Source organism: Bemisia tabaci, chromosome 4 (assembly GCF_918797505.1).
Source record: "Bemisia tabaci chromosome 4, PGI_BMITA_v3".
NCBI lineage: Eukaryota > Metazoa > Arthropoda > Insecta > Hemiptera > Aleyrodidae > Bemisia > Bemisia tabaci.
Window position 1 is genome coordinate 28,107,278 of NC_092796.1, and position 25,883 is coordinate 28,133,160.

Genomic DNA, 25,883 nt, shown 5'->3' on the forward strand with positions numbered 1-25,883 from the left:
CGCAAAAATTGCTGAACATTAGTTTGATAACCTTGTAGACAGGAGTACAAGTGAACTGATAGGGTGCTTGAAACATGTTGTTCCACATCTATGTCACTAGATGAAAGCAACTGCTACAACCTTGAAAAAAGACTGATTTATTATAATGTAATTTTAAAATATATACATAAAATAGATGCTGTTATAGAGGGTAACAGTTTTTGATGTTAAGTAGTAGAAAGTTGGTATCATTGCTTGGAGAAAAAGAAGAAATTTAGACAAAAATTTCATAATTTTAAAGGATAAGAATTACAGACTTCGAGAATTGGTGGTCAACAAATACTTATCGTTTTTTTATCTCAATAATGGAGTATAATCAAACAGTAAAGTAGTAAAGAAAATAATCACAGTTTTCAGTAAAACACAACATTTGCTTTTAAGCCAAAATAAATTTTGAGAAAATACAAGAACAAACAACCGTTAAAAAAATAAAGGAGGAATATAAAAAATAAAGCAATAAAAACTGATAGAATGTAAAAGTAACGTGGTTGGTAACCTCAGTAAAATTAAAATAAAATAAAATTGAATTTTTAAGAAATAAAATATAGAAGTAAATGATAACTGTCAATAGACTCAAATCATTAAGTAGCCTGCACCAAAAAAAATGAGTAAGGAATAAAAATTGCTTAAGTAATTGAGTGGTGTTATCCGCTTGAGTAGTAAGTAAAAAAATCTCTTTATTGGACATCAAACTTTGCAGTCACCTAAAAGGTGGAGATGGATTAGGAACTGCTAAATATTCTTGGGCTGAAATACAAACTTTACACAAAAATACTGATTACCGAGAAAAATGGGTGATTTTTCACCCTCCTCATCCTTCTTGTTGTTTCTTAAAGAACTTAATAACCTTCGGATCAAAACTGTAGGGTAGTGGCCGAACTTTTCACAATTAAGTACATTGAAAGTACACCTCGTTTTACAAAAATAAAAAGTATTGTTTTTTGATAACAAGGTAAGGGTGTTGATTAGAGAAACCAACCCACATTAGTCAAAAATATTTCTTTGTTATTAGGTACAAAATATAATTTGCTTGAAAACAGCATGATGGAACAGTAGAAAGGCTCAGGTAAATTTCAAACATCATGAATGCAAAAAAATTCAGTGATTAGAGATTTGTCATTGGAAATACTATAAATTGATCACATAATCACTTAAACATCCAGTTAGATTTTCTACTGAGAGAAAAATTACACTTAAAAATTAGACTAATACTTCCGTATCAAACATATCAGGCACTTGAAACAGCATACTAAAAATTAGAGGGCTACCGCAGAGACAGTATATAAATTTGTTCAAGTTAACTTTCCATCAAAATAGGTACTTAAGTTCTTTATAAATTATGTTTAACACATGAGAGGCAAAGTTTTTCTTTCAATGAATGAAATGGTACTGACAAGCAAGAGTATTTCGTCCAACTTCATAACACTGCAACAAACTTGAACATTATTGAGTTTCATTCCTTCTTTTGTAGATTTTTCATTGTGATAAGCGGCTGCAAAGGCAACTATTGAGCTTGTGATTCATTTCCATCACTTTTCACAAGGCTGAATTTTTATCAAAAGAGAATTTACTTAGAAATTGATTGTCAATTGATTCTTCTGATTGAGATTATTCATTGAGAGCATTTCCTCGGCTCTTGTTTTCTTCATCAGGCAAGTTGTATAAATAGATCATGTCTCATTACACAGACTAAAATTTGGGCACTCTTCCGTTGACGGAAAAACTACATTGAAAAACACTTTCTCAGAGCACTGACCAAAAAAAAAAAAGAACAAAAAAAAACAAAACAATAGCAAGCAATTGCCAGCTCTTAGCACTGTGTGTGTACTTCTATTAGCTGATCTGCACTGGGTTATTGCATAGCTGATATGTATTGAAGAAGCGAGTGAGAAGGTATAAAATCCAACTCCTATGACTTCTTGAATTCTTAGGTCTCGTGAAAAACCGCAACTTATGAATAAAATCCGAATATACTTTAGCTCTCAGAATACCTAAAGATACGCGAATTAACCTAACAATATGTTGACTTGAGTGTCTTGCCAATTTGATCGACAGTTTTGTCCACCAATGACTCATGTACGGACTAGAGAAGTTCCTGGTGAAAATGCTTCACCAACATAAAGAATGATAACCCAAAAGAAATTCAAACCCAATCTAACTTAATGTCAGGAATTTTCTCCGAATTTTAAGTATTGATGAAACTATCAGAGTTCATATCTTGAGCAACTCTCATAGAAGTGCTCAATGTTTTTAGAAGGAGACAGATGAGTATGGTAATTAGCCTAAAAGTAGCCTAAAAACAGGTAGGCATTCACTTTGTAGACATTTTCCGGTAGACCACCTACTGTCCGGAACAGGGTAATTAAGTAGATTTATCACAATGGTTACCTATGAAGCAAAGAGTTATATGGTGCTTAGTTCAAGCATAAGTAGTATGTATTCATTTTTCCTAATTGAGTCAAGTTTTTAATTTTTTTCTACAATAGGAATCGAACACCCACTAAGCCTAATTATTCTTCTCTTAGTTTCAGAGTGACGATAGACTTGATACTTACTGGATTGAAGCAAGTTAAAAATCACCATAGATTTAATACTAATTGTACTAGAGATAAAAATTCAAGAGTATGACTTCTCTTATTTCTCTAATGATAATGATAATGGAAAATATATTTAAGGTATAAATTTCACCGGCGTTGCAATGGTAAGATTTCAGAGAGCAAAAATCACTTTTGGAGTTAAAAAAATAATAATTTAAAATAACCCAGAGGTTTTTCTTACCCTTTTGTTGCTGTCTTAACATCACCAACAGGGATACTACTTCTATTCTTGATGATGTCTTGGGTTACGTTGCTACGATTCATGCCAACTGACTTGTAATTTAATGATATCACACTTTCTGGAAAGGCACCATTTTCCTGGTCTATAAAATCCGCTATCACGACATTAATACCATAACAATTACTAATTTTCTGCTCCAATATCCAGGGAATAGCAGCATGATTGCAACGATTAACACAAGATTTTTTTAAAGTGGAGTAGAGGTGGGAGATAATGTATTTTACGTCTGGTGTCAAAACACACTGAGTTACATACCCTTTGCCATGAGGACGATTTGTGAGACCTTTTGTTAGAAAGTTGAGCATAGATTTGATTGAGGTTGTATCAGGCCATGGCGTTGGCCAGCAACCAAGCGGCCAGAAAGATGACAAATTTTTCACTATTTCGTTTCTGTAAATAAGTATTACCTGTGAAAATAAAAAAGAGGAATTTAGAAATTGGAAACATTGGCCCTAACTAATTTGCAAGAATTTTAATTAGTTATTGAAGTTGGGTTTTATTTTCTGGCCGAATTAACAATAAGTACTGATAAGTTCCTTGCTATAGTGTCAAGGTGCTTAATTTGTACAATTAAACAAAGATGCATGCTCATGTTGTTATCGTTTGCTACCCTGTCCCTTCATTGAAGGAATTTTAATTTTGACTTCATACCTATGAATTTTTTCCCCCTCTGAACAAGGAAATTTTTCTGAAATGACTGTTGGCACAATGACAAAGGATACTAAAGAAAAACCTCTAAGAAGTAAAAGTGATAAGCTAGAAATCTGTAGAAACCATCTGAACATAAGTGGTCAAAAACTGTGGGTAAAATCTCCGGATCTTTCTTTTTTATTGCTGATCTTAACTCATGGCCAATGCAATTTTGTTAAAGATTGACTTGCAGTTAATAATGAACAACTTGACAGAAAAATATATAAAAAATAGAGGCTACTTTCATTGAAGGACAATTTTGAGATCATTTTTGGGCATCAAAAGAAAGCTACTTGAAAGAAGTGGAAAGTTGGACTCATTTTCAACCAAAACTTTTCTCCATAAATCATGCACCAAAAATTTCTTTCCGGCTATTAATGGAGTAAATTAGTTTTTCCATGTATTTTTAATCAAATTTGTGCTGAAAACACAATTCGCCTTTCCCCAAAAACCCCTTTCGCAAACAACTTAAGGACTCAAATGGATCAGAAAAGGTAATACTCATAAGTTGTTGCATGAAATAATAATTAATGAGGAAAAAAAGACTGGTGTACATGGGAATGAGATACCTGGTAGTTGTGGGACCTCATCCATCGAAGTGTCACAGATGAAAGACTCGATGGAATTACACAAATTTTTGAAGAAAATGTAGCGTGAAGGAAAGAAATCAGTTCAATATGATCTTTATCTTTGAAGTTGTAAATGTGTTGAAAGTCCAAGATGACTATTTCATGGCGGAAATCTTCCAGAAATACATTGATGGTCTTGAGCTCTTCATTAATTTTAGCACCATAAGAACTATGCACAAAGTAAAATCCATCGGCATCATTCTTCTTCGATACACGTAGATCAAAATACCTGCAAAAGTCCAAAAAACCCTTATTTCATATTTTCCTAAACCTATTTTCACATTTTTAAAAATCCTTATATTCATAGAGGAATTAGGTATACAAAAAATTTTCTTGAAGGATTCATTCCTGGAAAATCTTTCAAAGAATGTCCAAACCTCCTGACAGATGTTGAGCTTTTCATCTTGTAAGATGCATTGGCTCAGCTAGTCAACAAAATAGGCTCAATCAATAGTAAGCTAGGCTAAGCCACTAGTAAATCCATTTCCTTCGGGTTTTGAAGAGTATTGTCTGAAACTTTTGGGTCTAATCCATATAATATTAAAATAACATTTGCTTCTGCATACGCTGTCCAGATTAAAAATCAGAAATCATTATTTTTCAAAAATACTCCACAAAAACGCCTTCCCATTGGACAACCTTAAAGCTTAATATGCCGATAGGCTCATCCTTGAGCATTTTTGAAAAGTTATGATGCCTGACTTTAAACTCAGAGGGCATGTGTAACAGCTTCCAATATAAACGTTTTAAAATCTGATGGAAATTGATCTATGGATTTCTGAGCTCTTCCTTTGACAAAAGCTCCCTTGTTCACTTCAGCAAAGCACCTACAACTAACCCAAGTATCATGGAGTACAATAATATACTAAAATAGCTAATATTGGAAGAAAATTAAGTCACGGTATAGTTATACATTTTTTTTTTTTAAAAAAAATTGAGATCTTATTGTAATTTTTAATCACTTAGCCTCTGGCTCGTCAAGAAATGTGATGAAATCACAAATCCTTTAGTTGGTTTTCTGCATTTAGACCACGAAGAACTATGCTTTTCATTATTTAAAACAAAAAATACTTACGTGGGTATCTTGAAATATCTTTTTTTTTCTACACCTTACAAAAAACATTTAGGTGGGTACTTGATATATTTTGTTTTTTCTACATCTTTTTTTTCTTTGACACCAAACTTTTTGGAGATTGGAGCTAGAGAGTGTTTATGTTTTTTTAATAGAATGTTGGCGCAACAAAGCTAACTCTCTTTCCCAAACCTTTCCCAAATTTTGTGGCCCTAAATCCAAAATGATTCGAAGTTTCTTTTCTATAGAAATTCAAACTTTTTCAATGAAAAAAAGATAATGTCAAATGTTGAGAAAAAATTACGATAACATTGCAAAAAATGTGTAGTAACTTTACCATGTTACCTACTGCAACAAAATGCAATATTTTAGTTCCTAAGTGCTATTTGGAAGATTAAACATACTAAAACTTTGCTTTACATCATAAAGTTAAGTACCTGATACCATTGAGAAGTTGAACAGAGGCTGTTGCATGCTGGGTGATACACCAATTGTAGGACAGTCTGCGAACAATTGGGCCAAGATAAGGGCTTAAGCGATACAAAATGGGCAAACAGTCAGGCGCAAGACGGGCACCTCGTTTTATGGTGTAAGACATGGAATCATGGGAACCTGGAATCAAGAAACGAAATAGAAAGTTTTTAAATTCAATTTGAGGATGCTACTGATTTTAATTTTTTTGAGGCTTTGATTTCAGAACTTCGCAGGGCACAGTTGGGCCCTTATTTCGAGCACACCATTTACGCACGAACATAATTTCATTATCGCTACTGATGTAATTTCACACTGCTTGATTGTAAAAACTCTTAGAGATTACAAATGAATAAAATATCTTTAAGATCCAATGAGTATATCTTAAATATATTTTTCAGATTTTTATCTTCAAAATAGAGAACATGGAACACACAAAAAAATTACAAATCAAGTCTACTCAAGTTTTTGTTCATACTTACTGAAAAAAATTTAGGGAGCTGAAATTCAGGAAGATACATCAAGGTATGCAGGTATAGTTTTGAATCTTTCTACTTAAATCTCTCAAAAAGCTGAACAATGAATTACCTTTCCTCTTTTAATACAATTCTTTTCTATGAAACTGCTTATAGTTTCAAACTGCAGAATTATGAAAGTGCCAAACACTTCAGAATATGCTATTAGCACTCAAAAGGTTTCGACATCCCTACAAGTCAGAACCTGACCACATGGTAGACTTATTTCAGCGTGACATTATAACCTTTAAGTACAAGATAAAGGTCTCAAGATACAAGTTTGAACATGAAATTAGCACTTACTTGTATACTTGTGATTGTGTAACTGTAATACTTGTAACCACACCTTCTATGTAAAATCTAAAATCTGGCAGAGAGCTCAAAAACTTTTTTTTGTTATTCTCTTTGTACCACCAACCTTTTTCCTCAGAGGATCTGTTATGTTTGTTAAATTTTGTTAGTGCGTCCCCACAATTTTGCGCTTCTGGGTGCATTTAGACGTTCCAGTTACTGTCAATTGTTGTCATAACTATTCAAAAAATAAATAAAAAATAACAAAAGGACAGAACAAAAACTTGGTGAGCGTGCTTCACTAAACACCTTCTTTTCAGTTCAGTTGGAAAGTTACTTAGCAGTCCCTGTCTCCCTATTGAGTTGCTTGTCAGACATGAAGCGAAACAGCACAGAAGCATATCAGATGCGAAGATAACTGAGTGAATGTTTGAGACGTTTGCTAATGAAGGAAACCAAACTTATAAATAGTAAGTTCTCTCTTCAATCTCACCTTGGATGGTGCACAGCTACATGCTGCGAGTAGTATCAGCGATCAGACCTACAACATGAGGATGGTAAGAAAGTTAGAATAGATGTGTGACATACGTACCCGGTATCGCAAGGCAAATGACAGGAAACTCTAGAAGTTCGTCTGGTAAGTCGGACATCCAAGTGCAAAGACCCATTTCTGTTGAGCTTCCTTCTGTCATGCTGTGAAAATTTAGAGGAAAATGAACATTATGAGAAAATGTCAAAATCGATAATTTACATAGGAAAATTAAACATTTTAGCCTATTGCTGTGAACATTTGCTGATTCATGGATGACATAGTACATACCTGTTGCTATAAACTTCTGATCAATCCTTTGTTCATCTAAGTAAGTATTTTTAAAGGCTAGCTAGCAGTAGTTCCTGAGTTCCTGCTGTCAACTTGGAAAACTTGATATTCTAGGACAGAGAGCATGATTTGACTGAAACATGATTGGTGAATAAACGTCACGATCAAAATAATGCGATCAAATAAGAAAAACTGGAAAAAAAACCCGAAAAACTTGGCAAGAACGAATAGAAACTGAAAACTTCACTTTGGTTCACACTTCACTGTCACTTTATCAATGATGAAACCCAATGAAAACAATGTGATGCAAAACGCAGTGCACGCACGTTTCATCAGTTTGGATCTCCTATGGTCTTTGCTTCAAACAAAGATTACATTATTTTGTTTACGTTTCAAAAAGTAAACAACAACATAACCTCAGTAATTTGAACATTGATCCATGTTTTAGCGGGTTATTTTCCAGTTTTTGTATGTTCTTTATGTTCCATCGGCTAATCATTTGTTGCGTTGTCGTTTATTTTTGTCCACTATTGAAGGAAGTAGTCTCTCATCAAGCACTTGACTAACGTCCATGTGAGTTTTTTCCCAATTTAAAAGTATAATTTCATGAATTTGCCGTTTTGACAGATTTTGAAATAAAGCCGCACCTGCCTCATCTACGATCTGACAATTTGCGATGCTCTCTTCAAGTTCTCTCTTTTAAACTTTTTCCGAAGTATTTACTGAGGTAAATGCATCACTAGGATTGTCTCTGACACCAGATTTAAGCCAAGGACCTTCAAAGGATAGATCCACCGGCATACGTTTCCAGCACAATAGCGTTTTGGTTCCTTCTTTCTATTATTTTCATACTATCAATTGATCTGCATTTTCTAGATTTTTCTTTCAGAAAATGGTAGAATGTAGAACACATGCATATTTTCACTCTAGTGTGACCAAGCCAGAGTAAAGAGGACCTGACCAGAGGTACTTGTAGGAAGTTCTGAGATTAATTTCTGTCAGAGATAAATTCAGTCTAAACTTCGGAAAGATAAACACTTAACAATTTCAACATTCATCTTTTTAGAAATTTTCTTGGGACTTGTACACTCTAGATTCAAATCCTTGGATTAGCACCCTTAAAATCAGTACCTTAATGTGCTTAGAAGAAGCTCTTGTCCGTGTGAAAAAATGTGGTAGTTTTATTTAACATCAGATAAGAAATCCAAAATTTCATTGATTACAAATAAATCATCAAATAATTCTCTGCAAGGGTTGTTCTTATTTCAAACATTAGAAATTGCATGACTCCTATCAAGTTTAGAAAAATTCAATGAAAGAAATAGCATAACAGTATCATAAATTTTCTTAGGTCGGTTGATACTCAATTTGTCAGACATATTTTGAATTTCAAGTTGTCCTCAGGAAAGTAAGATTTTTTTTGCTGTTTTTTTTTTTTAAACTAACACCTTGGTTGCGCGGATGAATTTCACATTGCTTCTATACCTACTATTGACTGCTGATTGTTCCTATAGTACGCCAGTGGACAAAGCAGATATTACTTGAAGATTACTGGTGTTTTTTCTTCAAAATTTCATTCTTGGACGGTGAAAAATTTTGAGATAGACTTTTCTTTCATAGATCAACAATGACAATATCTAACTTTATGTAAACTTTGAATTTTCAGACTTGATGATGGAGACCGACAGTTCAATTGATATAAGCCGTTTACTACGCGATGAAGATGAAGAAAATATTAGTGATGATGAAGAATTTACCGCACCCATCGTTTTGAATCTTATAGAAAATGCTTGGCTCAATGAAAAACTATCAGCAGAAATACTTCCTCACAAATCAATCTATGTAGATGCCATGTACCAACAGATCCTTACGATGGAAGACAATATTTCGAAGCTACCATCTGATGATATTCGAATTGATATTTACCAACTAGAGCTTGATAGGATACGTTACATAATAACTAGTTATTTAAGAATTAGGTTAGAAAAAATTGAACGCTTTACAAAACAAATATTACAACAAGAAGCTCAACGTAGTGTTGATGATCAGTATTTATCATTTCATGAGCTTCAGTACGCTAAAAGTTTCCAAGAGCTGAATGAGAAGCATTTGAATCTTGTTTTGAAGAAAATGCCTGCCAATGTGGCTTCTCTGAGTCACTCTCAAACGCTCATTAGGCCTAATTTAGAACATTTTGTTTTCATACGATCCAGGGTTTCGCAAGATGGATTATTTATTCCTGACATAGCTGGAAACGAGGAAAGGGAGGTAAAGTTAACTGAGAACTCCCAGTTCATCCTACCTTACAATTCTGTCAGTGAACTTGTTAAAAATAACTCGGTCCAGTTGATTTAGTGAAACTCTTTGTAGTATCATAAAGTGTCCCGTCACTTGTTTCATTTACCTGTTTTCTCAATTTTGGAATGTTGCTGGATTTGCACCAAGTATTGTTTTGATAACTGCTTTAGGATTGCAACTAAAATGCAGTCAATTTAGTTATATACTTGATCAGATCTTGGTTTTACAGTAAATTCAGTTTTTTTAATCCATTTTTCTGTTAAAATTATTTATTTTCTAAAATGCCTCTTGCACTGTTCATTATTTCATGTAAATTGTGCAGAGAAGAGCATATTTTGTCAGTTTACTTTCCCCAGATATTAAGAATGCAGTGAAGATAAAACTCATCACAAAACCATAAAATCCTGCGAATGTTATGACAAAAGTTCCAAATGTGAGTGAAAGATCAGTGCAACAAATCAACTATGTACTTGTCAGTGTTTTTATACATCCAACTCTTGATGTTATTTCAACATTTATTTTTTATGTTGATTCTATGGCTGCAGGAAGGTTTACCTTAATTGAGGGGTTTGAAGGACAAGTGCTGTTTCTGAAAAAGTTGATATGTTAGCAATTTCAAATAAAAGTAATCTTGAAATCCATTCTGTGAAAAATTCATTAGTAAAATCCAATTTTTAAGAATCAAAATGAGAATTTGAACTTCCTCTCAGACATAAAGCTCCTTGTAATTTTGAAACTTTTAAAATGCATTTCTCGAAATAGCAAACACTACACTCATGCACCTTGTCCTCCAAGCCCCTGAATGTACCGAGCATTGCTTATCATTTTATGTTGGTTGATACCATGATCAAAATATTACGTTGCTTCGAGGATCATACGATGACTATAAAAGTTTGTAAATCACAGTCAAAAAATTTACCTTCCTCCACTTAAGTATTATTAATGAGGGTGGAGTAGATGGCATGAAACTAAAATAATAAATTGAAGCTTTGTTTCAAACGGAATATTTTGTAAATCTAAATTGGAATATGAGTACAAATTTGTCAACTTTTTTGTTGTTCTGAAAATTTTACTTTTATAAAGAGGTTCATGTGTCTTTCATAGTTTCCTAGAAGACTCATTATTTTCCTATACCTTTCTCCAAGGATTCTTCCTTAAGATAATGAGAAAAAATTCAATTGAGTTTTCTGAGGAAAACAAGGGCTTCCATAACTTGGGCATTTTTCAATGCCCCCTGACTTCTTTTGCTTTTCCTTGACTCAAAAATTTTCGAATTCTACGACTTTTCCTGGCCTTCAATCAAAACTTCAACTCAGATTTTTTTCTTTTAATTTCACTGGCTTTCTGTTAAATTTTCCTATGAATTCCCTAATTTTCTCAGCAAGCCAATTATTAAAAGTGTAAAGCAGCACAATAAGACATTGAAATGCAATACATATATTACTTCGTTAAGACAGGGCTATGTCTTGTCATATCGTATCTACATAGATTCAATAATCGGTCCACAGGTCACCCTCGATTCTTTGACTTTCCAGGTTTTCCAGGCCGCCGGCAATCTTGAAAATCGATAGACATGAAAATCTTTTCTAATGCAGTAGTTCTAACGCAAACTCCAGTTGTAAAATTGTAGAATTTTCCATTGCTTTTCCTTTTCAAAACTTATCTCATTTTCCTCCAAGGCTAGGTGACAGGGTAAGTAATATGAGAACAAGTAATTACATGTCAGATAAAGTGTAAAATTTAGTTGTATTTTGAAAAACTCATTTCACACTTGATTATGAGGAACATGGTTGTTTAAAAAAATATAAAATTAACAAAAATACAATACATCATAACAATAAAATTAAAGACAATTTCTTTTGAGTGGGGTCAAGTTCGTTGATGATTCATAAAAACTAAATTAAAATTAACATGGAGATTGATCCTCCTATAGCTTTACCGTAAGCAATCATCGCCAAAAAAAAGGAAGAAAAAAATCATTGTAAAATCATTTACTTTCACTTATCACAGAGTCTGTAGTAGCAAAACTGAAAAATCAAAACCTCAATTTGTGTACTAAGAACAAGATACATGGAGTTTTCATTTAGACTAGCTTGATGCTCAGGGCCGGATTTACCTACCTATAGGGCACTGGGGCACTTGCCCATAGCGGCAAATTTTGGCACTGGATTAATTGAAAGTTAAAGCGAGAAAAAAGGAAAAAATGGAGACAGAGACGGAGCGAAGTGAAAAGATGAGCGGCAAAATGTATGAAGGAAGGGAGTTGACGCTTGACGGGAGCGGCAAAGCTGCCGCCCCTTAGGTCCGGCCTTGAGCGCTAGGATGATCGTTCGTTGGAGTGATACTAAACAACACGGCAATTTTAAACATCGAGGCAGACTTGATAATCAATTTAGACGTTGATGCTCTGGTTGACAGCTTTGCTAAACTGAAAACCCGGAGAAAAACTTTTTAACCTGATCTTCCGAAAATACATTGCAACTAATACATTGAGCTACACTAGCTTCAACTTTGTCTCCACATTTTATTTTTGTCTCATCCATCCATTCCATTTTATATATTCATTAAGCACACTTGACATAAAATAATGCAAGACAATAATTATATTATTTGCTGACAAGAATTATACTTTTACAACTGCAGGAGAATAAAAAATTATGACAGTTAAAGTTCCAAAGCATGAAAAAAAACATTTTTATCGGAATACTTTGAAGTTCTTTGAAACAAGGGGCTGTCAAAGCATCAGCAGCAAACAAGTTTTTGGAAACTTGACTCTTCTTCACTTCTTTTGTTAACTTTATCGGCCGTACTTTATCAAATTTTGTAGAGCTTTTTCCTTACCAATTTTTCCAAAAAAAGACAGTTCGAACCTAAACTGACATAATGTGTAAAAAGTCTCAACAATTTTAGAAAAATCGGTAAGAAAAAGTTTCTACAAAATTTGACTCTCCTTGGTTAAGGAAATACAGATGGTTTAGATGGTTTACTAACAATTTGTGGCATAATGAGGGAGTCAGCTTTGAAATCTAAGGGAAAAAGTGGTTTTCGAAAAATTTTGGGGTTTTGGATATTGTAAAGTCAGTTTGAGAAATGGGAGTACTAAAAATAAGAACTCTCTGTACTCCTGCTGAGAATGTAAATCTTATAGATGTAAGAGTTTGATTAGCTGCTTCATTCTTTTTTTCAACACATGCTTGTCTCAGTTTTACTTTGCCACTTATCTTCCCAGTGTTCGCAAACATATTACTCCATTTTCAAAAAAGGGGACTGGCATTTCCGCATGCTATTTTTCAAGAATAGGTATTTTTAGATTTTCAAAAAAAAGTATAACAAAATTTCAACGACTGAGGAGATTGTTTTCTTTCATCGGGATAAAACATGACTAGAAGTTTGCAATGCTGCGAATTAATTTTTTAATTTTGCTATCGATAACAATAGGAGAGTTATGTCCAAGTAGCTATGCTATCAAGACTGACTGACATTATCTCAGGGTAAATCTTTTCCTAGCAGCAAATCTTCAACATCACAGATTTCTCGGTACAAATCAGTGATCTTACAGTCAAGTAAAAAACAACATTCTCTCAGCAACCACACAAATGAATTTGGAAATAGTTTGGTGAGGTGTACATCAAACTCAGCCACCTCTGAGCTGGTTGTTTTCCAAGGGTTGATGTGCAAAATCCAATAGTTTGTCATTGTCTTGTTTAATTCAAAAGATTTGCTTGATTTTGAACAATCACCGGCAGCATTAATCTCTCCATTTTTCCTCCGTTTCCTGGCAGTTGAGGTGACTGCTGCCTCCTTTTGGGCTTGGCATGAATCCAATCGGTTTTTCAACAATTGCATTGCTTCTGGAGGTAAATTCGAGGTCTGAGACAGTGCAGGCGTAGCTAATTTCTTTTTGGACTTACCAGAAACAAAAAAAGGGGCAAATTTGCATGATACCGCTGGAAGACCATACACCCCTTGAGTCGGGAAACGGTCCATTCTTTGAACTTCCTCGATTTTCTTGATGGACAAGAGTTTATTCATTTCATCACTTACTGAGACCTGGATACCCAATTTCTCTGCCAATTTCTGCAAACTAAAAAAAAGAAGAGAATAGAAACAATGACCACTTCTCAAAACGAAACAACTTTTGGAGGGAGGACCCCAAGTGGGCTCAAATAAAAACTTCAAGACTTTATTTGTTCGGTTGTTTAGTGTTATCCACAACATTATCTTCATTAGACCATTTTACGTCTTCTATTCTAGAATTTTGACGGCAATTTGGTTGGTAATATTCAGAATTTGACAAAACTTATTTTTTTTTCTTCATAAAAAAAGGGTATGCATTTCCTTTGAAGAATATTTATACTTTCAATGCTAAAAGCTATGATAGCATTCCTTGGTATACATTTGATGCTTCAAACGGAACCAATTTGTTTTAATGACATTTCCCGCTAAATCATGGGTTTTCCCAGGAAGGCAGCCTCTTGTCCCTCTCGGACTCTTCTGTTGCCAGATAAGTTGCTTTTTCAGCACTTTTCCCAGTTCAAACCCATGCAAAATATTCACATTTATTGCACAATCTGGTAACTGCTCGAGTGAAATAAAAAATGGTGGAATCCTTCCCCGCTTATATTAATGATATAAATTGAAAAAATAAAAGTCATACAAATTGTTCATCATGAATGAAGTTTGCCTGTTCTGAATATACACTGTGCATATTGCCTTACGTCTTTTGGAGGAAAATAAAGAAAAATATGGAAATACAGAATAAATAATGTCGTTAAAAAAAGTGTTCAACTTTGGCTATAACGGAAAAAGAACTCAAGACCATTTAGGTCCCTCTTAACAAGAAAAACACATAAATGAAAAGACTGCATGACTTAAGTTGTTTAAAAAAGGAATGTCACTTGCGCCATTTTCAAAAAAAAAAAAAAAAAAAATGAAGAATACTTGCTTACTTTTTGAAAAAATTACATACGAATATGGAAACAGCAGATGATTTACATTGTTTAAAAAAAAGCGAGTCAATTAAGTCATCTGAGAGATAAAATTGAAGTTCACTTTGTCCTTTTTGACGAAGATAAATGAGAATACAGCAACAGTAGATGCTTTGTATTGTTTGTTGTTCCGTAGTAGGAGCTGAGTAGTCCGTAGTTCCATAGCTGAACAAAAGTAAATTTTGTGATTTAGGGCTTAGGCTCCTTTTGTATGGACCAAGGCTCAGCTCAATTAGAAGCATCTATTCAATGATAGAGCAACAACTAGCCTAAACGTACAACTTTCAAAGATTTCTGAGAGAATCACCATCATTCTATTTTACTAAAAATCCTGCATTATCACATCTGCTGGAAATTTTCTGGATAGGTTGGGAAAAAAAATAAACTTACTAAGTCTCTTCTGCTAGAAATTTGACCGAAGTTTCGGGAAAATTTTGCTTCAGTAGAGTCAAAACAGCTGGTGAGATAGTATTTGAGTGGTGGGATAGCAACTCTTCTGAAAGACTGGAAAAAGGAGTCAAAGAGGGCTGCAAGTTGAGATCAGGTAAAACTAGCTTCTTATCAGTATTCAGTTCCAGACTAGGATCCAGATCTTTCAACAGGGAGGAGTAGAAGTCCACCATAGCAGATCCTAGATCAAAACGGAGACTCATTAATAACTCTGCAAAAACCTACATAATTTAGGGCAAAAAGTTTAAAAAATTTCAAGTTTTAGCGTACTCTCTTGCATTTAAAATTAAATTATTGGAGCGTATTTCGGAGCAACATCTAACGGCATTTGCTGACAGCTGAAACTTGTAAATAAATTTAAAATGCAAAAGAGTAAACTCAAATTTTTCGAAATTCTATTCATTTCATGAGTCTGGCCTTGTTCATGGTTTTTCATTAATTTCCACAAACGATCAGTGCTCATTGACTTCATTAAACAATGATTTCTAGTCATTACAAAATACATATAGTGGCGAGTGCAAAATAGGGATTTTTAAACTACATATACTGATAAACCTCCAAACATCACACAGATTTTCGTTGGCACTGAGAACCTAAAGTGAGAGAGCAAAGTTAACTGCTAGTCTTTGTCCCTTGGGGATGGGAATTTAGGGTTTCCCTTAATTACATTATGTGTGAAAATGCACTTAAATTCCGGAGAAAAAATAAGTGGTTTGTGAGATTCTCAAAAGTTCTGATTATTTCGTATAATTTTATTTCAAACTAACACTAAGTCCGAAGTAAATGAGGTTCTACAGGAGTGCAGGAAGTTCCCAGCCTTTCTCATGTTAAAAACCCCTTTTTCCCAAAAATTTTTAAAACTATGACCATTTTTTGTTCTTTTACTGCAAACAGCAGCAACTTTGTATACCAGAATGCAAATTCTACTGAGATTTTACGGAGACACTCAATTTTAATGCTTTTGCGAAATGGCTATCCCAATTTTCATAGCCTTTCCAATTTTTCACACTGGCAACCAAGCAAGCGATCATAATCACATAATCCAGAAATGTCTGGAGGTTTTAAAGTATAAATTCAGTTTAACAAAGACAAACAAATCTCTGTATAGAAATTTACTTACTCCGAACACCAGGAGGTAGAACTTGTTTCTGCCAGTACCTTAATAAAAGATTAGCATCGAACATCTTATCCTGATGCAATCTTAAGAAAGTTGGATAATGGTGCAATGCAATAAGAGTTTTCCGACAAGTTATATACTTCCTCCATTCATTCCATTCAAACAGAATTGGCTCGTCAAGCTTGTGTTTCCTAATTTTCCTGCAATACACAAAAATAGATTTAAGTCCTCTGATAAAGTTTGATCACATTTGAAACAAGAAAACATCTTGGAAATCTTAGCACTGAAAACACAGCTTTAATAGACTAATGAACAAGGTGTGAATAAAAGCATTTTGATGTATGTTTCTCCATGAAAATTTGACGAAGAGCTTGATTTGTACTTCGAAAATTAATGAAAGTAACTCCCAACGCAGATATTAACGCTTTTTTACGCATCAATTCAAACTTTCTGCTCATAAAAATCAATGAATGAAAAAAAAAAAAAAAAATAAAAAAAAAAAAAAAAACATGATTCACTTTAGTTGGATTGCATACTATATGTTACTATGGCAGTCTCAGCAGGATGAAAATATGACAACCTCAATATCGGCGCTTCTACTCAGCTATTGTACAATGTTCACATTTTGGACAACACAGAGTGGGGAAGCAACACTGCCTATTAAGAAGCTTCCAGTGCTCAATTTGATTCAGGGTACTTTGAGTGCGCAAGAAATTTGACTTTTTCGTGACCATTTGCTTAATAAAAATGTTAAAATCTTGTTAGGAAGTTGATTTCTGCAACTCTTGTGGCACAAAGCGCACTCCAAGTGCAATGGTAAAGCAATTACAAATATCAGAATGCTTAGATTTGTACCTTGTCTAGTGGTCCATTCTCATCTACTAGATTCTACAAGAATAAAAAACTCATTTTCTTCCTTCATCTTTTTTTCGACATAGTAGGTATTCGTGAATGCAAAGAAATGAATTTCATTCCTTCAAAGCGTCATTGTGACCCAAACAATTGTTCAAATACTGCTGTTGAAATAAACTCTAGTATGAGAGTTCAAAATTCTTCATAGATTAAGTAAAAAGAACTACATTCAGAAACTTCAGATCAGAAACTTGAGATGGAAAAAACTTGCATATCGATGGTGAAACCACCAAACCCTCAACCTCAATGGCGCTGTTTGAAAATTTTCCCTCATATTTCATTTTTGCAAGGAATTATTCTTCAATATTTGGGCAACGATCCGTTTAGAAGTTATGAACATTTAAGTTAATGGTGCGCAAGTATCAGAAAACTTCTTGGAAAATTAGGACAGCTCTTATTCAAAGACCTCTTCTCATTTCCGAGGCCCCAATAGGAACTCCGAATTAGAGGGAGGGGAAGGGGTGCAGGTAACTGCACAACACACAGGGAGGGCAAGAGGCAGTACTGATAGTTGGTAATGGTTACAGATTATGGTTATGAACCATTATTTTATGCAAATAAAATTAGATAATGTAGCAAACTAATTAAAATGAAATAAAACGAACTTGTTGATTGCGGCTGCCACTTTAGATTGTTCATACTCGGTGACGTCGTCCAGAGAAAAGAATAGCTTCATGACGAAAATGATGCAAGCCATTACAATTACGTCATACCTATACTTGTAATGAAGTGTATTCCTCTTCAGAGGCACAATTTCACTGACAGGATAAAGTTTTATGATCAACTGAGTCCACTCAACCACCATCACTGAAAAAGGTCAACACAACCGTAAATTACTCGTTGATACTGATGATAGAGTTAAGTACTCGTGTAAGAAGATGACAAAGAGTTCACACACTCCTGTCGGGAATCAAAATTTAAAAGTTTCAAACATTAGAATTGAAGACTTGTTCCAAATCAGATAATAATAGGAACTGTTACAGACATTCCTTACGTATAATTTCAATTGATTTAAGGCTTTTGTTTTTGCAAAAAAACAGAAACAAAGGGAAAGCAAAAACTTGAAAACAATTGAAAGCATCTGCAAGATCTTGCGTTTAGTTAGGTTCGGTTTTTGTGCGTTTCTTGCGAACCTGGTCGTCGGCAACTAAGAAAAACTGCCTGTGGACGCCAGAAAATTTAAAAAGGCGCGTTAGAGGCTCTGCTAATTGCAAACTAATGTGTGAATTTTAGACTTCCTTGATGTGCCCATTGTCATTTTCATGTTATTATATAGACAGATACACTTGGCTGTATATCTTGCTTGCAAGAGAATCATTACTTGAATGTCAACAGCAAATTACTGAAAATGATCAAATTCTGTGAGAACCCGTGTGTTCAGCAGGTTATCAGCAATCAGATAAGCCCACAAAAACGTCCATCGGATCATTTGTTGGCTTGCAAAGTTTGGTTTCTGACTGATCACACAAACCATATAAAATGTTACGTAGTGATGAACAAAGACTTCAAAAAGATGATTAAATATTTTAGTGCTTGGAAGTTCCACTATAAATTAACACATTTTGATAATGTCTGCACAAACTATCCTTTGATATCTCTTGAACACAAGGTTATTAAACAAACTTTACTGACCAGGTAACTGGAGCTCCTGACAATACCTAGCACATAGCTGCCCCAGATTTGGACGGTAGGTGACATTCATATACCTTAGTAGGGCTGCCACCTCTGTATCGACGCTATCAGGTCTGGGCATGGTTAAATGAGTTGAAGGACTGTACAACATCGGGTCACATTTGGCTAAAATGTGCTCAGGCACCAAATTAGCAATGTGGAATAATGATAAAAATTTATTTTCGGCTAGCCTGCAAAAAAAAAAGATTTTCAGATGGAGGCGCAGATTGGAAAAAAACACATTGTGATGCATCGGATAAAAGCCAGAGGTTTGAAAGGAGCTGAAAATTCAACTTCTAACTTACGGTATGGCAAATAAGGCGCACAATCCGCCACGACTGACACTGAAGCAAGCGACGAGTCGAGCAAAGATTCGGTTCTGTTGTGCCCGGCAAATAAGCAGCAGAATTGACTCCCTTATTCCGCTCATTCCATCATATAGGCCGGTCAGTTTTCGATGTTAACTCACAGGGGATGTGCTGTGTAAAATGAATTATTTACTTTCTGTAAGCTTCTTGTAAGAGGAAATAGAGCAGGAGGAGTTTGTGTGATTTGCATATATGCACAATTTATTTGGCCGACGGCCTTTGAGTGCAGTTTTCCAGGTGCAGAGGAGGGAAGGGGCATTCTTGAATCTTATAACCCGCAAACTTATGGACAATGACACAAACACTACTTAATTACGACCTTGTGCCGCGCGTCAGCACTGTAGAACAATGACTGGTGTCATGCGCTCGCGCCCTCCCTCATCAATCTTCGTTTTGACTCATGAAATAGGGATAAACTCGGCGGAATTCGCAGGGCGTTCTGCCGTATCCGTTCCAGTGCTTATTAGCCGTGCCCATGCAAAAAGCGTATGACAGATTTTTCCGTTGTCGGTCGCTGGGCATTCCGCCCGGCAGATTGCGCGCCTTGTTTGCTGTACCTTTAGTATCTTAACTGAAAGCTTATTGGCAACCTTACATGTTGCTTTCTCAGACCTCTTTTTCAGCACTTTCTCGCTGAAAATCAAACTACAAAATTGTGATTTTCAATCCATCCGTTGATTAGATGTATGTGCCTGAAAATTTATAATGAAAATTTAGAGAGTAGCTGCATCTCCCGAATGCAATGGAAATAATACTAGAGTGAAAAAACAAAGAGACAGCAAGAGTACCGAAATAAATCTGAGGTAAGTACTTCAGTGTCCATGATGACTAAAGCACATCGTAAAACTGCTATTAAAGTTGTTAGGTTAAATGGAAAAATTTCATCTTTGATTTTGGTGTCAACTGGCGTTCCATTTTTAATTGCTTCATCGAGTGCCTTTTTCGCTTTGGGATTTAAGAGGACCCTGAAAAAAAGAAAGCAGAGAAAAAGATGAAACATAAAGATTTGATTAGACAGCATAGAATTGAACGCAGAGTAAAATTTACTGAGAAACTACTGAAAATTAGTGAATGCTGTCTCACTAAATAGTTAAGTTGAAGTCAAAACCTGTAATGTGGTCAAAACTATTTTTGTCTGGTCACTAATGATTTTGACCGGACAAAATCAAATTTTCGAATTTTTCTTTGGTCAAAACACAATATTATAGAAAAATATCGACGGTGAAACTCCCAAACCACGTATCTCGGTTTGCGACTTGCAGACTTCCTGTCATAGTTTACTTTTTTATTAGAGAACACCTTAACGTCAATTCTATAAAACCTCCTTCATTTTTCTTCTTTGTGCGAAGAAAATTCTGTGAAAACTTCAAGGTTTAATGTTGATTTGTTCTCCTTTAAAAAAATAAAAAGGGAGCGGAGATTCCAAAACACGGCGAACGAGATACAAGGTTCGGGAGTTTCACCGTTGATATGCATTATGGCCAAACAAAACTTGTGGTGACCGGTCAAAAACTAAAATATGAGGAAAAAAACATTTTTATTACATGCTTTTTCCTCTTATTTTGGCTTTCAACTACAAGGCGATGGTTGGAACTGATTTTAACCAGTCACTACTAGTTTTGTTCAGAGCTGTTGAATTGAGAATTTTTTAATTCAATTGCGACTAAAGAAATCAACTGGACTTGCGATTGCAATTAAGATGAGGGAAAAGCCCTCATTTTTTTGTAGCTTCTGAGACCAAAAGAGTGAAAGTATTTTTATTATTGAAGAATTTTTCTACAGACTTTGAAAGCTGAAAATTTTCCTTCAATTTTGTTTTTTTTCTTAAAGGTTGATTCATTGTCTTATTTTCTTTTAAAAAAAAAAATCTCTTTCACTCAAAATAAGCTCCCGCTCCTAGGATCAGTAAGACGGGAGAAGAGCTTTAAAAAACATAATTAACACAGCACAAGAGACAGGAGAGAATCAGCCCAAGATTTAATAAAAATAAACTCACAAGGTACCACTGCGCTAGGGTACATCTGTCTGTTCGCTGACAACTTGATCCCGTAATGACTCCCTGATATACGTTTCATTTTAATGAGCACAAAATCATTTTTGAGAGATATTCAGTTCCTGAAATACAACCGTTTTAAGTTCAATTCCTTCTCTCAAGAAGTGGACAGCTCTTAAAAAGTATAATGAAGATTACTTGAAATGCACAACAGTTATGTTCTTTCAAATCTTTCAAAACAAATTTCAGGGGAACAGGGGAACACATCAGTTTCCTTACAAGTCTGGACAAACACACAACCATACTCAGATATGTCATGGCAACGAAATTCAGCTGAATGAGTTAGAAACTTTACATTCAATTCTGTTGACATTTGTACTTCAATAGAAATTCACCTACGTGTTCTTCCGTTTTTCTAAATCATCTGCCATCAAATTATCCAAGGTTTGACTCATTTGACTCGCTTCTAAAGCAGCACTTTCTTGCTCTTTTTGGTGGAGTTTCATCTGAAATTAAAGACAAAATAGTATAAAAACTCTGACTTTATCAACACAAACTACTGTGACTTAAATTACGTGCTAAGAATTGGAAATAGGGTGTCAAGCAAATTTTTCTCTCCCTTCTCCTGTGTCCTCTTTGATTCTTTGTCTCCGTAACTTTTCTTCCTTATCAGAAGAAACGTGAAAGTAAACATAGCTCATTGCAAAATATCAGTCCAAATTGGTAGAGTTCAAATTTCCGAGGGGAAATATTCCCTATAGACCAAGGAAAGCACTGCGGGACTTAGTGTAGAAACACCATGAAGTTATGCAAAAACCCATGGTTTTGATTCTGAATTTACAGAATTTTTAGAAACAACATCATTTTGGATTTTGGGTTTTATGGCGACCATTTCTTGAAGTTAGCATGGAACATTAAAATTGCTGCCCAAAAAGATTCCTAAGGTCTTCCTACACAGAGTTGCAATAACACATGAAGTTTCGACTAGGAGAGGAAAAAGAAAAATAGAAAGATTACTCACCAAATCTTTCCTTAAAACTTGAGTTCTATTTTTGCTACGTTTGTTGCGCTCTTTTCCTTCTTTCAATTTTCCACCTGCTCTGAGGAGTTGGGATTTATTTGTTATCCCAAAAAGGTCTCTCTTTATATTCTTCACTCCGTACAAAATATGAGCATCACTAAAACATAGAAAACAAAAGAGGAAACTTGGAGAAGTTTCTCTGGGTGCAATTTCGGGTATAGGTTAAGCGGAGAGAAACCTCATTGACTCTCAGAAATAATGCTGATTTGAGTTCTATTTAAATGTTAATATGAAAGGCAACCAATAGCATTCTGATTTCTGAAATAAATCAACTACACAGCAGCAAAATTAGATACAGTGCGGGCTTGCTGATTCCGATCCTTAAATTCCAAAAGTTCTGTGAAGTATTTCAAAACCATTATAACTCATTCTACGAACAAAGGTGGTGTGATGCTTCAGCCAATAGACCAAATCATAGGTCAGCAAGACCTCTCATGATCTGGTCATCAAATCAGCTATTTGTTGCAAGATTCTCATTAGTGACAAAAATAAATAAAACAGAATAGCGATCAAATTGAAATAATAAAAGCAAGGAATTCTATTAGCGCCTGCCTGACATCCGTTGAACATGGAATGCTTGTGTTTAGTTTCTTCATTAGAAACAAGAAATAACCCAAAAAAGTTGCTTTTTTTTCGAGGAACTTGATCTAATCAATCTCTTTCACCTCTAAGAAAATATTGAACAACTGAATTTACTAGATATATATGAAAACTTACAGTTTATTGGTATGTATTCCAAGCCGTGGTTTCTCAGTCTTATCTTCAGAGAAAAATGCTACTTTTGATAAACTTAAAATTTTTGCCCAAACTTGCAGAGCCACAACCTTTAACTGTGGATCAATGCCCATTTGGATGAGTTCATCAACCCATCCTTTCAGTGCATAGTTGTAAATTTCCCAGGATGTATATTCGTAAAAATATTTTTGATGAGCAGTGACCTGTCCTAAAAATAGAAACAAAAAGTTGATTAAAAGCTCAATTTACTGCCCTCATGATGGCTCAAAAAAGAGGCATTATTGTTGCTACTCCAATTATGGGCTACTTGGTTCCACTGTGTAAAGTAATACAGAAAACCTAAGAGTACAATGATCATCACGTACCACCCATTTAGTTACATTGGGCAAAACTCATAAAGTGAATTAGTGGGTCCATTTGGTAAAACTGGATCAAAAGAATCTATAAATAAATTTATTTGTTAATAACAATATGAAACTTTAATTCACGTATTACATAGATAAAAGCAAACAACATTGCCACCCAACAGCTTCGAGTAGCATGTTTGGTGCGAGATATTTGCTGTTTTTTACACTAAACCAATGTAAAATTATTGAGTTCTCCATGCACTACGGCAACACTGCTCATTTTCAACTTGTGATGTCCATATTCTGCCAAACACATCTGTTTCAATTCTCATCAGTGAAAACAATTTATAAGAGTTTTTTCTGCTTCTTCCACATCAAACAATTTTGAGAAAAAAATCCATATTTACTCTTTAATCTCAAGGCTAATGAAAATGAATTGAAACAATTTTGAGTGAGTGATCCATGACTGGTGAGCTGATCTATTGATAAGCAGCACCGTTGGGTTTGTTTGGGTGTATTTAAGTGATCTAACGCTGAGCAATCTGGGCTACCATTCATCAAATATGACTAAGCTTAAACCTTAGAAAATCAGTCGCTACATTTAAAAGCAAAGATTTTCACCAAAGACTTACTTTTATTGACACCGATGGAAGCACTACCAGGGACAACTGCTTCGACTTCCTCTTCAATCTCTTGGTTTGTGTAATCATTTGCATCGACTAGTTGTGACACATCCTGAAAAAATTCATGAAAAATGAAAGGAAAAAGGGGGAAAGCAAGAGCGATTGCGGTGAAAACTGAAAATTAAACAAACCAAAAAATCAACATGTAAGGGCAAAGGAAAGACTACTGTGTAAGCTACAATGCGAAACCAGAATGCTGCTAGAGGGAATATGATGTTGGATGAAATCTAAAAAATAGCAGACCCTCGAGAAGTTTCAACTCCTTCACAAAATTTTAGTAGATAACTAAATTACAAAACAGTATTTTCTCAAAATGGAGAAACTTCGGTACGCGGGCTACTAAGATTACTATTTTTAAATGCAAACTTCGAAAGGCATGATATTGCATGCTGCTTAGCATTTTCCACGGTATTACTTAGCCCCAAGATTTTTTAGAATTTTGTGTCCAGCACTTATCTATGCTCTGATATTTATAACTCAATTTTGGGTTTTTGAAGAGTGAGATATCTGTTCCCTTGGACAGTAAATGAAGAAGTTATTCATGCAAAAATTCACGAAACACATTTTTAAAAACAGAATGACTTTTACTAGAGTGTTCGTTGAGTCCTAATGAACAGATAAGTAAACATTCTTCTGAGTGACTTACATTAAGTGCAGTACCGCATGTATCACAAAAGTACATGCCATTGTCCAGAGAGTATTGAGTGGATCCACACACAGCACAAGCACTGAATTCGGGCATATTTATCTGCACAGAAAGGTGATAAAGACATTATAATCACTCTTGGTTTAGGTCCACTTGATTAATATCCTGAAATACACTTGATTTCCACGATAATAAAAGAACTGAGCAATTTTGAGGAGTGCCTGAGTCACTTCTACAGACACTGACCGAAGTCAGGAAAAGACATCATCAATTTGATACTTAAGAGGTAAAAAATGACTGATGACCAGCAAGAATGGGTCTGTTTTACACAGGGATTACATGACCCTTAACCACCGAAAACGGATGAAACAGGATTCACTGAAAGTAGAAGAAGGAATTGGGTATTCAATGCAAGGCAAAGACATTGAATCACGTAGACCGTGCGTCAGGCTCGGTTTAGCACAGGCAGAGCGAGACAAGTCTCTCGGAGCCCCATGATGGGCGGGCGGGGAAGGGAAGAGAGCGTGTGTCCCAAGCACTTGAAGAGACTGCAGAAAGGCAATGGAGAATTCATTCGTGCGCTCAGTTTTTCGCGAATATCTCGTTTCGAGTCCATTTTCAGACAAAATTCCGAAGAAGAAAAGTTTTGGAACATATAATTTTACAACCTAAGAGCAATGTTTCATTTTTCCGAACTAGGACTACATGAGTCTACATAATTCAATGTCTTTTATGCAAGGACTTTGGTTGTAGACTTACAGAAGGAGAGTATTTGAAACTTACTGGACTTAACAGATTAGTAAAAAAATGGTGTTATGCCTTCACCATGCGTCTGAGAAACATGAGACTTCAAACATAAGATTCGGCTTAGAGGTCATGCTTTATTATGCAATGCTCAAACCGAAGAGCTTTAAGTGGAGTGCGTTACATTATTTGAAAAGAAGCTAAAAAAAATATGTTCTTACGTTTTAAAGGTTGAGCTAGCAGGAGCCCTCAGAACAGGTCAAACAAGATCAAGAGGCTTTAGGTACCCATTTAACGAGTAAAATGATGAAGCTGAGACTTCAAAAGGTAGTCAAACTCTTAATGTAATCATAGATGTATCAATCCAAAGAAGAAGTTTGATATTAAATTATTAACACAAGCATGAACACAGAAGCACGAACAGCACGAAGAAACCTTCAGTTTTCACATGTTGTTTACTTTCTGCTCTCCCTAACCTCAAAATT

The 25,883-nt window shown here is 34.9% G+C and overlaps 3 protein-coding genes across 3 annotated transcripts; 1 reads left to right on the plus strand and 2 right to left on the minus strand.

Moving 5' to 3' along the window:
• Positions 1–306: 306 nt before the first annotated feature.
• Positions 307–7,631, minus strand: LOC109036178 (PI-PLC X domain-containing protein 3). Its single transcript, XM_019050161.2, has 5 exons — positions 7,366–7,631; positions 7,138–7,238; positions 5,706–5,880; positions 4,137–4,425; positions 307–3,284 (listed from the first exon to the last, which is right to left on the minus strand). Exons 2-5 carry the CDS (start codon positions 7,235–7,237, stop codon positions 2,814–2,816), a joined length of 1,035 nt encoding a protein of 344 aa, XP_018905706.2. The 5' UTR covers position 7,238; positions 7,366–7,631; the 3' UTR covers positions 307–2,813.
• A 152-nt stretch (positions 7,632–7,783) lies between these two features.
• Sld5 (DNA replication complex GINS protein Sld5) lies at positions 7,784–10,759 on the plus strand. The gene is made up of 2 exons (XM_019050173.2): positions 7,784–7,938; positions 9,032–10,759. Exon 2 carries the CDS (start codon positions 9,037–9,039, stop codon positions 9,718–9,720), a length of 684 nt encoding a protein of 227 aa, XP_018905718.1. The 5' UTR covers positions 7,784–7,938; positions 9,032–9,036; the 3' UTR covers positions 9,721–10,759.
• A 698-nt stretch (positions 10,760–11,457) lies between these two features.
• TAF1B (TATA box-binding protein-associated factor RNA polymerase I subunit B) lies at positions 11,458–25,883 on the minus strand. The gene is made up of 12 exons (XM_019050186.2): positions 25,620–25,883; positions 24,655–24,756; positions 23,958–24,060; positions 22,961–23,186; positions 22,184–22,340; positions 21,562–21,668; positions 19,958–20,134; positions 18,763–18,992; positions 17,736–17,937; positions 16,222–16,418; positions 15,042–15,282; positions 11,458–13,747 (listed from the first exon to the last, which is right to left on the minus strand). Exons 2-12 carry the CDS (start codon positions 24,748–24,750, stop codon positions 13,150–13,152), a joined length of 2,334 nt encoding a protein of 777 aa, XP_018905731.2. The 5' UTR covers positions 24,751–24,756; positions 25,620–25,883; the 3' UTR covers positions 11,458–13,149.

What these genes read in the sequence shown, in the direction of transcription:
- Sld5 (XM_019050173.2), top strand. Translation starts at nt 9,037, where the DNA reads ATGATGGAGACCGACAGTTCAATTGATATAAGCCGTTTACTACGCGAT.
- LOC109036178 (XM_019050161.2), bottom strand. Translation starts at nt 7,237, where the DNA reads ATGACAGAAGGAAGCTCAACAGAAATGGGTCTTTGCACTTGGATGTCC. An exon ending in CATTTGCCTTGCGATACCGG is followed by an intron (nt 5,881 to 7,137) that starts GTACGTATGTCA and finishes TCTTGATTCCAG; the next exon opens with GTTCCCATGATTCCATGTCT. An exon ending in CAACTTCTCAATGGTATCAG is followed by an intron (nt 4,426 to 5,705) that starts GTACTTAACTTT and finishes GGACTTTTGCAG; the next exon opens with GTATTTTGATCTACGTGTAT.
- TAF1B (XM_019050186.2), bottom strand. Translation starts at nt 24,750, where the DNA reads ATGCCCGAATTCAGTGCTTGTGCTGTGTGTGGATCCACTCAATACTCT. An exon ending in AAGTTTTAAGGAAAGATTTG is followed by an intron (nt 21,669 to 22,183) that starts GTGAGTAATCTT and finishes CTTTAATTTCAG; the next exon opens with ATGAAACTCCACCAAAAAGA. An exon ending in TTTCTAGCAGAAGAGACTTA is followed by an intron (nt 13,748 to 15,041) that starts GTAAGTTTATTT and finishes TCTTTTTTTTAG; the next exon opens with TTTGCAGAAATTGGCAGAGA.